The 17,671-nt window shown below is 37.5% G+C and overlaps 1 protein-coding gene across 11 annotated transcripts in view; it reads left to right on the top strand.

Annotated features, from left to right (window-relative positions):
- Window positions 1-17,671, top strand: part of SORCS2 (sortilin related VPS10 domain containing receptor 2) — a 540,320-nt gene that overhangs the window by 440,268 nt on the left and 82,381 nt on the right. For all 11 annotated transcript variants that reach the window (XM_068188612.1, XM_068188611.1, XM_068188610.1 and 8 more), the window contains 3 exons: window positions 2,142-2,206; window positions 4,634-4,752; window positions 7,959-8,048. In XM_068188612.1, coding sequence (XP_068044713.1) covers window positions 2,142-2,206; window positions 4,634-4,752; window positions 7,959-8,048 — 274 coding nt within the window. The remainder of the gene's footprint in view (window positions 1-2,141; window positions 2,207-4,633; window positions 4,753-7,958; window positions 8,049-17,671) is intronic.

Here is a 17,671-nt window from a genome sequence, read left to right as displayed (position 1 = left end):
TTGAGGGTGCACCATCTTCACTGAGTAAATAGTGTCCGCTGCTAGAGTTCATCAGTACAATTAGAGTAATGAAAAACACAAATAATATTTTTGAAGTATTCTGTGTAATTTATAATTAATTAAATAATTATAAATAATAAAAGTCTAAAGGAGAAAAGTAGTCTGGGTAGGAAAGTTTCATTCTGCAGTGTTCATTAAAACAGATTAGTTACATCTTCTTTCACTGAAAAACTACACTGGAAACAAGACTTGAGTCTACATGTGTCAGCTGCCACTGTTAGGAAGGGCATGATAGAAGTGTATCATTGTAATTCTGAGCTGTTGAAATAAAGATGAGAAGGTAAAGATATTGACAAATACCTCAAACTGTGCTTATGAAATCTTGTGTGATAAATTATAGATACAAGAAGTCATTTCAGAAGTACCCAAAAACTTTCTTTGCATTATTGAAGTTTATTAGAATGTCAGGCTCAGGCTCAGAAAATTCAGCCCAAAAGTTTTTTTGGTTCAGCTGCCTGAGGTCCAACACTAAAAGTAAAATATTCAGCAAACATTTTCTTCCCTCAAATTGCTGACTACAGAGTTATAACAGGTTTGATTTTGTATTGTGGCTATCTAGAAACATAGAAAACAGCACACACAGCACAAAAGTTCACAGATCCCTTCCCAATCTCATTTATATTTTCATCAGACCTCAGTGGATCTAAAATCTTCTCTAACTTAACTTATTGCCTCCAAAATGCTAAAATAATTTGTGTTTGAGAGATCAAATTCTTATTAAATACAAGATATTTTTTTCCATGCATTTGCTAAAAAAAAACCAAAACACTATAAGTTTCTCTGACATCTTAAGGCTTGGAGGGGGCTCATCTCTCCCCCTCTCTTTCCTCCTTTGGACTGATCATTTATCTTATTAGGGAAAAACAGCATATTTGATTATTTCTGGTTGTTATGCAGCAGTGGAAGTCATCCAGTTTCTTCCCCCTGGCCTGTGTTCCTGAGGAGCCACCCATTACTGAGTCTGAGTTTTAACCACTCATAAATCACTGTTACTAAAATCACGAAATAATAATGTAATTTCAGTCTGAAGTATAGCTTTATTGCATTTGATTGTTAATAACTGTATCACAATGATAATTTTCTCTTAAGTATCTTAGTGCTCCTTTTTAATATCTGCATCCAGCTGCTCTTTATCACTCAATGTGTCTCCTTTGCATGTCTTCAGCTCACATTTTCTGACTCGCTGACTCTTGCCCTGCCAGTGAAGGGCCTTGAGAAAAGTGATGTCTGTGGGAGTGGGGCCGGATTCTGCTTCACGTTGTGACAGCACAGCGGCCAGCTCAAAGCTTCCTCTGCAGAATCTGCCTGACTAATGACAATAGAAGGGCCAGAAAAAAGCACAGTTGGGGGGGGCTGCCATTCCCAGGCTGGGATGGAAGCCCTCAGGGCAGAAAACTCATCTTTTGGCTGAGCATATTTGACATGAGAAATATTGGGAGAACATCATCCTGTGTTCCCATTACACCTTTACAAAGTTAAACTGTACCTTGATCAACTCTGACTGAATTTCCTTCTCAGGATATTTTTCTCAAAATTATTCTTCACTTCCTTTGCCAAAGATGAATGTGCTCTTCTCTTGAATATGCTAACCGAAGATATAAATTTCTTAAGGAAACCAAGTGTCAAGATTAAGATATTTCTAATAAGAAAGGAATCTAACTATTTTTTAGCATTAAATCTGCTTTGTAGTCTCAAATGTTAAACATAATTGTAAAAAGATGCTATAGCTCTTGCCAGTGCATGTGAGTGTCTGCATATCTATGTGTGTGTGTATATATCAATTTATGATTATGAATTTTTTTTCCTAATTTCATGCATATTTCTATTCATTTTTTAAAATTGATTCTATTTGTGTGCATTTTTAGAAGAAGTAATTTTTAAGAAATTTAAGGAAAACATAATGTAAAGTAGAAAAAAAAAATTCTTTATAGATGTTAGTCATAGGATATTATAAATGGGATTTATTTTATTTCCAGTTAGAATTCTAAAGCTAGTTAGTATGAAATTATCTCTTTTCTTCCATCCACATGATTACTATTCTGTAGTTGGCTCTACATAACTGGATTGTATTATGTTCTCAGGGCTGTTGCTGGAGTTGATGGGGACCTTGATTTAGTTCATATGGAAATCCAGGACCCCAGTGGAGGTATGCAAATGAAAATGTTATCAATTGATACACTAGTATATAGTTATTTCTCTTTGGTTTAGAGGTACTTTTTGGACTGTTTTTAAAACTAGTCAGAAGAGAAAATGTGCAAGTTAGATTCTTTCTCTGTTTATTTGTAGTCAGCAAAACTGTCCTGTTATATAAAAATATAGTGTGATTTAAAATCTACTTGTTTTTCACTTTAAGAGTAATTGATGTCAAGATGCTAAGCTCTGTTGATAATGTCCATTAATAGTGCAATTTATCCTGGCATTTAAACATTAAACAGTTTTTCCTGATTTGCAAATAAAACTTGCAATGCAGTGCTAATGCTGGGTAAGTGTCTGTTAATGTGGATCATTGCATGTGTCAGGTCTAGTGCAACAGCCACCATCTCTCAGAATTTCCTCATGTTAATAGTGTCCAGTATACTTTGGAACTTCAAAAGGAAAATAAATAGAAAAGCAGATTAGTAGTCAGAATGTGCTTCAAGAGTCACCATGATTCCAAAAGCTTGTATAGTTTCTTGTTACCTATCATACTCTTGAAAGATAATTTAATTCCTTGAATCAGATCATCTAAGTTCCTGTGCAGTTTAAAAGTGAGTCATAAAGAATGCACAGTTTTACTTGCTCTGTTCCCATAGATTTTCTTAATTACAGCCCTATTAAAAAATCAAAGTTACCATGTTAAAAGCTGAATGAAAAAAAGTCTAAATCTTTTAGCAGTAAGATTTATGAGACAGAGTGACAGCTCCATCAGCTATTTTCTTTAGAGACAATGTAAGATGATTCTTCAGGGCCTGAATGCAAAGGGGTTTTTGGTTGGTTGTGGATTTTGGGTGTTTGGATTTTTTTTTTTTTTTTTTTTTACATTTGGTTAGTTTTGTTTTAGGGTGGCTTTTCTGGAGGGGAGTGTGGTTGGTTGGTTTGATTGGTTGGTTGCTTATTGGGGTTTTTTTGGTTGCTTGCTTGCTTCTTTTTTTGTTTGTTTCAGTTTTGTTGGGGTTTTGTTTTGTTTTTTTTGGTTTTTTTTTGTTTGTCTTTTTGTTTTGTTTTTGTGGGCTTTTTTTAATTTTATTTGTATTATTTAAGAACTAGCAGAGAAAGAAAAACTCTCATGAAATATCTCCTGGTTAGATTCTCAACAAACTGACTTTATGCAATAAGGGTCAATACAAGCATAGCCATTGATTTTAGTGGAAATAGCATCTTTGTACTACCCATATGACAAAGAACTGTAATTTTTGTGTGGTGAACTGTGAACACCTGCAAGACTTTAGATGGTCCATTGCTGCACCAAATATCCTCATGGTGATGATTTGGACATAAGCAAGAGAAGTTGGATTGACTCTAACTGCCTCTTAAACAGATCCAGATTCTATAACAAATAATTGCATCCAGTATACTGGTTTGTCCTTCTCTAATAAAAAGTCATTAAATGTGAGATGCATTTCCCCTCACACTGCAAAAGTAGTGAAGGACATGAGGATACATTATCTGCCCTCTCACACTGTACCTGGAGCGTGGGTAGCATTAGTGATCTGGGCACAAGATTGTGTAAATTACATTTTCCTCACTGTGCTTGGGAACGTCACTCAACTACTTTGTGCTCAGAAGCTTTGACAAAGAATGAGCTGTACAAGAGCTTAGGGAAGGTCTTTAAGAGTTCCAGGGAAGGTCTTTAAGTCACAGCTGGTATAAGATAGTGATTGTTGGCTCTGCTCTCTCTGATAAGAGCCGATTGTATCAAAGATGCAGTGGTGCTGTTCTAAGAACCCAGCGAGAGAAGATAGTCCTTGCTGACTGGAGAGGAAGAGAAAGGCCATAGCCTCCTCTGATTATAAATCAGTCTAAGCTTTTTCAGCAAGGTATTAACTCTGAATATAGAAATCCTGCCCCAACAGACCAGTTCCAATAGTGTGCTAATAGTGTGTCTGAACATTCTGACAGAGCTTTGAAAATAGGCTTTAAAATTCTGCACGCTGTCTATTAAATGGAGCCTGATTCTTTTCTCATTCATCACAGTTTTATACTGGGGTTGATCTATTGATTTCAGTTATGTTGTGTCAGGCTGCCATTTCTCCAAGTGAATAATTCGGCTCTCTGCATAGGTTAAGTGTGAAAAGAGGCTCCTTCTATTATCCCCACCCATGAATGGCTCATTCATCTAACCCGTAATCTCTTTGGACCAGCAAAATTTGGATAATAACAGGCTGCCTCCAGGGAATGATCTGAACTGTAAGCAGTTAATATATTCTCAGTACGTTGAAGATTGAAAAAGTCTTATATGAGAGTTTAATATAATGATTCTACAACTAACTCACCTGGCAAAGGCAGCCTTTTCCCTACATGAATAGCATTTAATACTGCTTGCTTCTTTTTCCCTTGATAGCCCTGTCATATGTTTCTGTCTCTCTTCCCTCAGGTTATCGCTACATCACTTGCCAGATTCAAAATTGTTCTGATAAGACAATGACAGTCCCATTTGCTGGCAGCACTGATCGGGATTCCCTGACTGTGCAGGACGACTACATATTTCTTCAGGTACTGCCATTTTTCGGAGAGACAGCTCATTTTCAAATTCAAAAATAAAATTCTAAACATTGCAGCAACACTGTAGGGAGCAGGGAGGTATTCATGGATGAATTCATGAATGATTTATGATTTTTTACATGGAAAAAAGCATTCCTTTGTCAGTCCAAACAAAAAAGAAATTAAAAAAATTCTTTAGTTTGTGCAACCAGTTGCCCTTTAACTATATTAAAACTTTCAAGTGGACTGTGTTACATTTTATAAATACTCTTGTGTGTTAGGTGAAATGCAAACCTTGTGTTCCTGTGATTACAAACTCTTCTAGGTCCTTTCCAGGACAAAACACAAAAATGTTCCCTGGGAAGAACATCCAAGGACAACCACTGACAGAGTAGTTGCACATCTTCTTCACATGGATTCTCCTTTGAAGGGGAAATGCTTTTGCCAGGAAAGAATTGCTAACATGTCTGTGCTTAGGAAGCAAAATGGCCATAGCTGGAGAGCTTGGAACAAATTAGCATGGAATCATAGGATGATTTAGTTTGGAAAAGACCCTTAAAATCGAGTCCAGCCGCAAACCTAACACTGCCAAGTCCATCACTCAACCATGTCGCCAAGCGCCACATCTACAACTCATGGTGGTCCAAATTACATTGGGGTTTTTCATTCCCAAATTACAAGACCTGCCTGCAGAAATATGGGCTGGAACTTTGTCAGCCATGTGGCACCAGTACAGCTCAGGCACACTTGTAAGTATTGTTTTAAGTGCTTGGCACTGGTTGTGGTTTGAATCTATCAGAGCTGCAAACGTCTCAAGGAGAAGTTATGTCCTCTTTGTTTTATTAGACTTTACTAGGGAAGTTGCTTGTATTTTCCTTAATGCTTGGCCATCATTTTTCTCTTACTTTGATGAGATTTGTTTGCTGCAAGGCTTATCTATTTACTGAGTTTTGCAGGAAAGCTATTTTGTGGCAATGGATACGCCTCCCCACCAGTGCCTCAGTGTGCATCAGGTTGTGTCCTTTCCAACTTTCCCCCTTGAGCCTGGTTCTTCTGCAACGGCCTGTAAATTAGTAGGGTCACAAAGGATCTGTTCTCCTCTTGTTTGGCATAGTGGTTTCAAGGACCTGCATGGCTTAGAAGAATTAACACTAAAAAAGAAAAAAAAAAAAAACAAACAGAAACCCCAACCAAAAAAAAAAAAAACTAAGAAACCACACGCCAACCAAAAGAAAAAACAAATACCACAAAAAAAAAAAAAACAAAAAACAAAAAAAAAAAACAAAAAAAAAACAAACCTAAAACCCAATGGCATTGGGAAAGAACTTTTGGACTAAAATAGGCATTTTTCAGATAAGATCATCAGATAAGATCGTCAGATCAGATAAGATACTCATGGCATGCATTTTGCTCAAAGCTGTTATCGTCTGTGGCTCCCCCCAGGAACAGCCTAAAAATCCATTTCATAGTATGTAGATGCTGAGAACTGCTTCTCAGCATGCAAACTTCCAGACTGCTGTGCTCAGCAAAATGCTGGCTGCTTCCTTGACAAACATTTTCCTTTGCTGGATGCCGTGTACAACTGCATCCTGAGCTGTTATTCCCTTTCATGACAGACATAAGCAGACACAAAATTGAAGTGCAAGGTGGAAATGTACACATAAGTAATAGACAGTTGCTACTCAATGAGGCCTTTGGTAATTTGGTCTCTCTAGGTCTGACACGTCAGTGCCAGTAGATGAGATGTTCACGTGTTCACATAAAGGGGAAACATCTCTAGTGTTTTTCCTTTGGACTTTTCTGCAGTAAACCACAGTATGTAATGTATATCTTATTGCTAAATTGGTTTGAAGTTAGCCATATCTGTATTACTGGAGGATAGAAGGTGACTCTGGGATCCTGTAGTCACATCTGAAGCACAGCACCCCAGAGGTGTGAGGCAGGACAGCATTTACCTGCTCCAGTGCAACCTTTCCAGTGCAAGCACACTGCAGCTGCACATCTGAGAGACAGCATACTTGTGAAATCATGTGGAAATTCTTTTATCACTACAATAAAGTACAGTAATATAAGTTATAATCAGACCAGGGACTCCTCATGATATCACCACAATGCCTGTCAGAAAGAGGATGGGACAGAATCCTCTGTTCAAAAAGACAGGAGAGTTTGACACTGTTTCCCTGCCTCTGGCATTGTTCATATTCCCTGAGAGTGTTGCAGGTCTGCACTGGCCCAAATCTATTTTGGAGATTTTACCATCTTAGAGGAAGATCTCAGCCACATTTCTTTAGTATGTATAAACCACAAATATCAGAAGCTTTCTAATACTCATTTTTTTACCAATTTACACTGACAGTCAGATAGTTTCAGATGTGATTTTAGTAGCAGGATTAAAGTTTCAATGCTGTTCTTAAGCACAGACCAGCCTTTAATACCAGTGAGGCTTGGCATGACTAGGTACTTCAAGTCCAATTTTCCTCTGCCTTGCATCATCTCTAGTCATTTAAATGAATGATGTTAAAACATGCATTTAAAAAAAGCCTGTGAACAGATGGGTAAGACTGCCATTTAGCACTAGTTAAGCAAATGATGAGGTTTTTGGTTTGATCCATCATCATTTAACAAATCACATTCCTAAAGGCATCACATTTTTTATACCACAAAAAATGCATACAATATTAAATACTTTGTTACCTTTAAAATATTCAGGCATGTGGACCTGCTGTCATATATCAACTTTATTTTTAACAGGCCAAATCAAGTGTTCATGTTTCAGGATAGGCTATCATTCAAATCAGGTTCCATTTTAAACACAAAAATTTAGGAGAAAAATAGTGAGATTGGGGGAGGATTTTAAATGGATTTCCCAAGTAAAAGAAAGAAGACAAGTCTCAATGTGAAAAAAGGTGAAATATTACCAAAGGCTTGCTTTTATTCACTGATATCATCTGGTCATTCTCAAAGGTTTAGTTGGAATTATTGCAATTTATATACCAGCACTTTGGTGATACGTTTCTGATTAGAAAATCCAGGAGAGGTTGCGAGTTGATTATTTTCACTGAAGTTTATTTGGAATATTCCTTTTGGTACTTTGGAACATTGCATTAAAAGTAATGACTACATATTTCAGTTACAGCTTAAATGCAAAACAGTCTTCAATCACAAATTCTCTAGATTTAACATAATCTGTCACAGAGTTCTGTTTCTCCTTTGTATAGACAACATCAGCAAATCGGACCAAGTATTTCGTGTCGTACCGTCGGAATGGCTTTGTACAGATGAAGTTGCCAAAATATGCATTGCCAAAAGTAAGTGTGCATGCTTTTCTTTCTCTTTTTGCATTTGTCCTCTTCTCTTTCTACCTAAACTAGTTTTGTTCTGCTCTTTTTCAAACCTCATTATTCTGAGTTCACAGTTTCTCCTTGTAAGGAACTGTGAATCCTTTTTATTTTGAATACTGCTTTTATTTGTGTTCCATTAATGTAGTACTCATAAACTGTAGAGGAGAATAATGTACAACAGCTTATTTGTCATCAGTTACTGCTACAGTTTTTGAGCTTTGCTTCCATGAGGCAGTGTTTATAGACCCAATGGCAATGGAAAGATACAGAGCAAGTGTTCTTTCAAGGTTCAGTTACATTTTAATTCCACATGGTGTTGTCTGGTATAGGCATGAATTCTAATATAAGAGAATTTTCCTGCTTGATGTTTCTCTATTTCATTGAAGAATCCCTGTATGGATTTTGCTCAATGAAATTGCAAGACTTGGTGAGAGGTTCCTTCAGTCTACCATATTGTCCTAGTGATAGGGTTTTTATATTTCCATAGCAAATCAGCAATTAAGCACAGGAATTTAAATATGGTCTAACTCCTGCAGTTGAATTTTTTGTGCTGCACACAGTGTATTTCCTAACTTTACAGTTAGAAGGCTTCTGCAGTCCTGAAGAAAAATAACTTGGAAATTTGAAAGACCCAGTGGGATAAAACGCTCAGTAACCAACTCTGACCTTACAGTTCACCCTGATCCCAGCAGGAGGCTGATCTGGAGGTTTCATGAGGTTCCTGCTCTTCCATTTGATTCTCTGTGATTCTACCACTTACTTAGCAGAGAACTTGTTTTCCTTGCATGCCTTGAATTGTAATAGTTTGATTGCTCATCTAAAGAAGGACATTAGAGTACAATTTATTTCCTTTTGCTGTTATTGTTATAAAACAAACATTCTTATATCAGATTTTTTCATCATAGATTTTTTTTTATGCCAGTATAAATGGTGGTCTGAAGTAATTTTAAATGTACAACATATTACCAGAATCTCAGATCAAATCCTTAGGTATTAGTTGAACAAGAATCTGAAACTTGGATATGCTCCTCGTAGTAGTACAGAAATATCTCTCTCTATCTATCTCTCTATCTTGTCAAGACATGTATAGTCAAAGACAGGTATATAGACCAACACAAAGTTATTTCCGTGTTTTTCAGGCCTTCAAGGCAGCCTTTTTGCTTTCTTGGGGGAAATTGTAGTCAGGAAAATAGCGGGAGAATATCCAGGTCTTGAAGGTTAAAATATGCCAATCATGGACACCTCAAGGGACTGCAGCCCATTGAACCCTGCACTGGGACACAAATGAGCAATTAAGGAGCAAGGCAGGGAAGCAGAGTGTAAACCAGGAGCTTCTGACACATTCATAAAGTGTCAGTCACAATTCCCTGGCATTTCTGTCATATGGAGCCTGGATTGTTTGAAATAGTGCTGCATGCTCAATTCTTTGCCTTGGAAAATATGGTGCTTTTTTTTTTTTTTTTTTTTTTTTTTTTTTTTTTTTTTCTCTAAGTGGATTACCCCAGGTCTGACTGAATAAATAAATTAGAAGTTGATGGTTTTATTTTGGATAGAGTCTATAGCTACCTAGGAACAGGTTGACCATGTCATTTTGAAAGGGATGCTTTTGTGCTCTTCCTAGTTCAGGAAATCCTAGTTCAGGAAATACACAACAAGAGGAACAAAGTAAATATTATCTCTTCAGCATTTTGACAATTATCTCTTCAGCATTTTGACAACAGGGGATGTTTCTTTGGTATCTGCACAAAACAGAGTTGAAAATTTCAGAAGAGGATCTGGAAGCCAGACATACATTTAGAATAGTGGTGAATATGAAAGATTTAAACTTTCCTGAGAAAGACTTTTTTTAAAGTGATTTGGTTCTTTCATATTACAACAGAAATTTTACATACTGAAGTAAATAAGAACACAGCTCTGAAATTTTCACAGTGCTATATTTCAGTGAGAATCATCCAAGGGCAGTAGAATTGGATCGTGGAACTTTGCAAAGATACAGAATATCAGCAAAGACACTTGTACATTAAATATACATTTAGAACATGTGACTTTGGAGTTGCTTATTTTATGGTGGTAGGAGTAAAACAGAATGGATGAATTTACAAAGGATGTTTTTAAGATGGATTAAAACCAATAGCTTTTGAAAGATGAGTTTCAGAGAGTTTTAAATATTAATTTTGCCTAACCAGGAGATGAAGCATGACTATAACAGGCTATATTTCGTTTTTCTTGAAAGCATGAAATGAGGTGTCAAAAAAATCTCTTTCCAAGCGGTCTCTGTACATAATTTTTGAGCAGTGATTGTATACAGGGAAGGAAAACTGTAGCCAAGTCAGAAGATGCTGTAGACTGGTCAAGGATGTACCTGTACCTCCCTTGTACCCATCAGGAGAGCTGAGCCAAAATGCAACCTATAGCCTTAGGGAACTGGGCTGGGTTCTTCAGATATTATTCTTTTACTGAATAGATTCCTTTCATGATGATTTTGCATATAGAGATAGAATGAGCAGTTTCAGACTGAATAGTTAGAAAATATTTTTGATGTCTCATTTTTCTTTCAGTATGAAAAGGTTGGAAATCTGCAAAGAAGTTATTCTCTTTTTTTAATGTTGTTTGCATTTGTATTTGTGTTTATGTTTGTACTTGTCCAAATCCATCCCCAAAGAGAAATCTAAAAAAGAATAGTGTGTCTTTGGATATATCTACAGTCCTCCTTACTTGTGAATAAAAGGCTGCTAAAAGCAGCTTCCAGCCAAGCTTTTCCTCTGTTAAGTTTCTGGGCTCCAGCTCCACAGTGCCTCTGAGATCACCTTTTTGTAACACATCATAGCTCTGTGTGTGTACAGACAGCAGAGCCATTGGGAGCCATCAGGATTCAGATAATTTTTTTAACCTTTTTTCTGTGCTGTTGAGAGATCTTTTTCTTTTTTTAACACTGTGTTTGATACTGACATTGCATGGAATCCCACAGCTGTCTCCTGCATTTGACAAGTGTTGGTTGCTGCCAGGAAGGGTGGTAGCAAAGGCTGGTGAGACCATATCAAAGGTTGCTTGTATGCTCCCCAAAACAGAAGAGGAATTTTCAAACTGTTACTTTAAAATTGAACTGGTTTTTATTCTGTATTCCATTTTACCAAGATTGCTTGTTCTGTGCTGCTAAAATTAGATCAGAAGTTAGGAACTCATGGGAAGTGAATACCAAAATCAAGCCAAGAGCAGCAGGACTGCACTTGTGTGTCAGCTTGGCTGGTTCAGCATCCAGGAGTGTCCCAGGGGATCAAGCATTCCCCCTTGGGCTGTTTTCAGCCTGGAGCAGAGGTTCAGCTGCCACTGCTGGGAGGGCAAGTCTGCCCAGGGGCACAGGCTAAAGCTCCATCCAGACTGTCAGCACACTTGTATTGCACAAGTTCCTGCAGCTCTGATTGCCCTCTCCTTGGGAAGTGAAATCTGAAGAGGGAGAGAGGGAGCAGCACATTGTGTCTGGTCCTTGCTCAGGTATTTGAGTCTTGCTCTGATGTGGGTAACAGTAAAACTGGGAACTAGTTCATTCTGAGAGTTTAAGCAAAAAAAAATGTTAACAAAATTTTTGACCAAGCCAAGGAAACTGCTACAAATAATGGCAATTTTACTATTGCAATTTGGAATAATTTAATTATTCAGAGTCCTCTTCCCATCTCTCTTAAATAAATTCCATTGATAATGAACTTTAAGAACTGATACAAGGCATTGATTGATTCTGCATTCATTCATGCCTCCTACAAAATCTTAATGATGCAAGAGCTCTATTGTTTGTTGTATCCTGCTGCAATTCAGAAAGTTTAGTTCTGAAAAGATATGGTGTGGAAAAAGCTTCTTTCATATTTTTAATCTCTGTATCTATTTATAAACTTGTGACATAGGCAATAATGTAAAACTTTTCATGTAACCAAGATAAATGGAAGTATAGGGGAAGAACAAACCAAAACGAAAGAAGAAAAAATCCAATTGCCTTAGAAATAGGTTGAAGTCTGTACTTTATTCATGGCAATATGAATCCCCTATAGATTCTATTTATCATATCCATGTATTCTTTTTGTTTGATTATCACCTAATCACCTCAAAGCATGCCCACCTCTTCCTTGCCTCAGTCTGAATACATATCACTGTTTTAACCATAGACTTGCTTCTGAAATTGTCTGTATCATTAAATAATAGATATAAGACAATCCTTAAATGGGCCTATCCATTAACAGCAGAAGTGATAGAAGATTCCTGCAACCCTTTTGTGTGATGTTCTCTAAGGATTTGGCTGCCTGATGGTTGGATTGCAAACTACTGAGTCTATGACAGCTCATTTAACAAGGCTCTTAGTCTCACAGTAATTCTTGTTCCACTTGGGAAGCCCCTTCACCACCTCTGCCACTCACTACTCTGGGAGGCTTTGGCTGAGGTCGTTCCCCTGTACCAGACAGAATAGCAGTTTTCAGCTGCAGCTCCATTCTTCTGAAAGTCCACTGGAATGGCTGTTGAGCAAAGAAAAAAGGGGAACATAGTAGAAATGCAGGTGGCAGTGGCATTTGATGCAGGGGAAATATTCCTTTCGCAGGCAGTGTCACCACAGCAGCCAGTGAACCTGAGCTATAGCAGCTGTCTGACTTGCTGGGTGTACAAATCCATCTGAGGAGGATTCAAGGAACTGTTCTTTTCTTCACTGTGCAACTTATTGATTTCTCTCCATGAACTTCTTTTCCTCGGCCAGGCAAGGAAGATTAGGAGGATTATCTTTGGGATATGTGCCATCCAGTTACCTTGATTGTGCTTGAGAGATTACAGGAGTATGAATGTGGTACATCTAGAGGTCAAGACTGAGACTACCGAGCCTTGAGTCCTTACATCTGTTCCACTGCTGATATATTTACTCCTCACCATTCTCTGTTTAATACATTGCTTATTTCATGTTAACATTTTGCTCAGCCACAGCATCAGAAGACTGCAAAGGGGCAGAATTCTGACATCTGACCAAAAATTGTAAGATTTAAATCCCAAGAATTTTGAATGATACTTTCTATGTTATCAGCACATTGTAGACAAAGGAGCATTGGTGGGCTGTACAATCTTTGTCATCTTTTATAGCCTTCTGTTTTCAGGCTGGAATTGTACTTATTTGTGTCATAGAGTTTCTTATCACAGTTAGTAATATGGTAAACCATACTGAGCATTTCTTGAATACAAAATTCTGTAAAGTATTTGCAGACTTATAGGCTGGTCAGTTACTGAATGTAGATGGTATGTGTCTGTATACAATGAAAACAACTCATTTCTCTCTCCTTCTTCCTTTAAACCTCTTTCTTTCTTTCCTGCTATCCACAACTCCCCCATATCCCAACTCTGTTTAATAGCTCTGTGCTTTTTAGACCAACTTTTGATTGGGTGTTCATTTAGCTTTATGTGATAACAGACTTGACTACATTAAAAGCAGGTAATTAATTATGAAATGACTGTTGGTATCTCTGTGTTAGAAGTAAAGAAGTAATTTTTAAGCAGTGTTTTCAAGAAGAAATATTTTATTGTGTCTCTTTACTTGCTGGAAGTGTTCTTGGATGCCTGTGCTCCAGGTCATGGCTGAACATGCACAGTTGTTTGAATGCCTTGTGTACACCCTCAGACTCATTTATTTAACAGACCGTGTCTGCTCCATGTGATATGGAGTTTCTTTGAAGTGGTGCTCATCTTTTGGCATAAGTTTGCCTTCTGTAAATGCCTAATTATTTTGGGTATTACTTTGAAACTGTCTTTGTGTTATTTGTTTGTTAATTATGTTCTCTGCTATTGATGTAGTAAAAACATAGCAGCTTACAAGTCCCTGAGAGAGAAGGAGTGACATGACCTGTCGCTGGATGCCTAACTTAATCATGCCAAATTTTAATATGAACTCTTTGATCAGGATTCGTTTAGCATTTTTTGTAGAAAAGTAATTCTGATTCAACAGATCTCCAGCTGTCCTTAATTCTAATTCCATGGGCTGGTTAACTGCTTTGGACCTATAAGTAGTTTCACAGATTTTTAGTGATAAATATACAGATTTCTGTGCTTAGTGTGGTCTAACATATCCCAGTGAAGAGGGAAGGATGAAGGAAAAATTGTAATAAAGGAATTTCAAAATACAGTGCATAAGAAGCACCTTAAGTAAACAAAACAGAGAAATCTCATGGGGACTTAGAGGTTTGAAAAAAAAAAAGAAGTTTTGGACAATGCAGCTCATAGAACTTTAGAAATGTGCAAAAGCTTACAACCTAAGAAGAGGAGATAAAGGGAGTATTTGGGAATCACAGTCTATGGCTGATACTAACAGACATTGGTGAGCTTTGCAAAAACAAAGAGAGAAAGAGGAAAGTGAAAATGGCAAGAGCATGGATACTTGGGTCAGTTAGAGCAGGCATTGCATACTTGAGAGGGCAAAAGTAAAGTAGCAGAGATAAGAGAAGGGATGCCCATGGAGAAACGAGCATTCCACAGAGGAAACAGCATGGTTGCTATGGCAAACTGGGGAAAAGCTTCTGCCTTGGGGCATCTGGAAAGGCATGGACTCTCATTTCAGCATGGAAGTGAAAGAAAACCACAAGATCTTAATACTGATGTGTATGAAAATGCAGCCTGGAGATACCAAAAATCTGAATAGAGACAATAAGGAATGTTCCAAACCCTGAAGATCTCTAGCATCAGTAAAGAAGGTCTTTATAAATGAATTTGAATAAATTGTGTGTGAATAGCATAATTACAGATAAATGAGATGATCAGTGGCACTTTGAGTAGCTTGCAGAATGTAGAGAGAGAAAGCAGGAGCTCTAGCAAAAGGCAATTGCCTTAGTCCAAGCGTGAAATCATAAAAGAATAAATGCTTTCCTTATAGGATCTGCTGAGGTTACAACCTAAGGTTGTATCTGTGTCCATGAATTAGATAAAGCAGTAAAAATGCGCATTCCCTCCATCAAGATTTTTTTTTTCCCCTCAGACATCCTTTCTAGTTAACTCTTAGGTGACAGACAGTGGGTACTGCCTAGCAATATTTGCTGATGTCCCCTCTCCATGTGCTTCTCCTGAGCAGTGGGGGGTAGCTGGGATGAAGGAACGGAACCCATCCCCTGTATTTGCCAATCAATTTCTTCTTTTTAAATTCACGTCTCAGAATAGGAATAGTACGAGAGTGACATGACAATTTACCTTTGTTTTAACTAGATTTTCAGCAGTTTGTGTCATCCAGGATTTTGAAAGATAAGTTGATGAATTGGGCATGAAATTTGCAGTTTTCCTCACATTGTCAATTACTTTTCCCGGAGGATTGTATCAGAAAGCACTGGGCAGGAAATGCTGCACAGGATTGTTGCAAGGTAGTATAACTGAAGGACTGCTTTGTTTCTTGAGGGAAAAGAAATCACTGTGAAAGGAAAATAGCTGTAAGGCTGAACTGGAAATCTGAAAGCATAAATTCTGAAAGGAAGGAACAAAGTTCAAGGCAGTGCAAGGGTAATTTCACTTGCTAAGACCAGGATCTGTTAAGCTCTTGCCTCAGCAAAGTTGCCAACCAGCAGCCTGAGAGGACAAACATCTTTATTAGTAACAGCCACTGCCAAGAGGAAAGTGAACTCTGATTTGCTGAGTAAACTTTTGCATCCAGCCTCTCTTTCCCTCACGTGACCCCCACAGTCTGCCCAAAATTAATCTCCCTGTCCTTGTGCCCTGCACATTTTGGCTCTTTGCATGCTGCTTCTGATGGCTCAGCTGCTCCTACCCCACCCTGGGATGGGAGACCCAGAGCTGAGCCCCTTCCCCCAGCTCTGACCTCTGCCACCAAGGGCCAGCCGAGCAACCACTGCCACCTCACCAGGAAAGCATGGAGTGGGACAGCACTGGGGCAGGGAAAGTGCCTTGCCTACATTCCCTGGAGGTTTGCATTTGTCTGTGGCACTGTATAAATGTTTTATTGTAATAATGTAGTCGTTAATTTTGCAGAAAGCTCCTGGCTTTGTGGAAGATTAAGGGTTTTCTAGAGGTTTTCATATTAAAATATTGTTTCTGTATTCCTTTTGACTCTGCTTTGCTTCCATCCTTGTTATCAGATAGTCATGGGAACTTTCCACATAGTATAATTTGGGCTACCAAACCTCATGTTGCCCTGGTTTAAGGCATTCCATACATTAAAGAGACTTTTAAAAGAACCTATTGTGATCAGTTGCTGTGTTTTGCTGGCATTTCTGCCAGACTCTGTGCTTTGGAGTAATTTTTCAGTACCAAAAAAAAAAAAAAAAAAAAAAAAAGATAACTATTCCTGGGATGCTAAACAAAAAAATCTATTTTACTACAAAGTTCAAATGGGAGTCTTTGGAAACAGCATTGAGCTTCAATTCTTAGATTCTTCATTCACTTAGATTCTTTTGTGTTGAGATGTGTCACATATGAAAAATACTTTAAATTTAACTAAATTATTAGTATTTAATAACCCTCCTCTGTTCATATTAAAAATCTTCCCTTTGTATTATTTTACTTCTATACATGTCTTTTTTTATTCTAAGTGCCTCAGTCACTGTGCATATTGCCTACAGTGTGACTACCATGCTTTGCAGAGTTCTCAGTGTTGCTGTTACTCACACTTTCTTCAGTCTTAACTGGATTCTTATGAATTTGCTTTGTCTCCTTGAGTTCTACGAAGTTGTTTTCTTGATTTCTTTTTTTTTTTTTTTAAGCTAATTCATCCTAAATTCATATTCTCTTGACATTCTGGTAGCTTTATTTAATATTCCCTCTATTGCCTTATTACTTTTTCAGTAATAAGGTGACCAGAACTGAATACAGTATCCCAGTAAAGTACCAAGGTCATGAAGAGTTTACAAGCTTTCAGTCTGTGTGACTTGATGTCATTTCTTACATAGCCCCAACATCTGCCTTTGTGCTGCCAGATCATGTTGCCAACTCATGTCCCTTTATTCTCTGTCCTAAGTTTAATTCAGTGTTGCTACTTCCTGATTTATTTCTTCTGTTTGATATTAATGTTAAATTATTTTCCCCAGCTGTGCATTTTTTTTTGTCTGAGACATTTAGAGTGAAGAAGCTGTGAAAACTGAAAGCAAGCTGTAGCAATATCCATGCCTGAAATTCTTGGAAAATGAATGCAGAATGTTGACTCTCCTGTTATTACTGTTGAATATTTAAGTAGTTGCGTAGACATAGATAAACAAATTAATGTAATCTACTATAATACACATGAGCTGTGTGCATGATAAATACTATATCCTATGTGAACTGCTGTACATTGTATCTGATCCTCTTTGTGCTATGCTATCCTTTTACCTAATTTTCATTTATCTGTTACTTGAAGATTATTTTTTTAGATTAGCTTTGTTAATGTTGTTTCCATTGACTCTTATCCAGATCTTGGAAAGTCAGTCACCTGGTTTTTTTTTTTTTTTCCTTTCCCTATTTTTCCTTTCAAGAAATCATTTCCTGCTGAAGTCAAAGCAGATTACAGATATTGCACATTCATGGTATTTTTCTTCACTAAGGTGGTTTTCACTGCGGTCAGAAGGCAGTGAGGAACCACCTTGGAGCAGTGGGATAGG

The sequence above is a fragment of the Anomalospiza imberbis genome, chromosome 4, assembly GCF_031753505.1.
Source record: "Anomalospiza imberbis isolate Cuckoo-Finch-1a 21T00152 chromosome 4, ASM3175350v1, whole genome shotgun sequence".
NCBI lineage: Eukaryota > Metazoa > Chordata > Aves > Passeriformes > Viduidae > Anomalospiza > Anomalospiza imberbis.
This window is presented reverse-complemented; position numbering and strand designations above follow the sequence as displayed.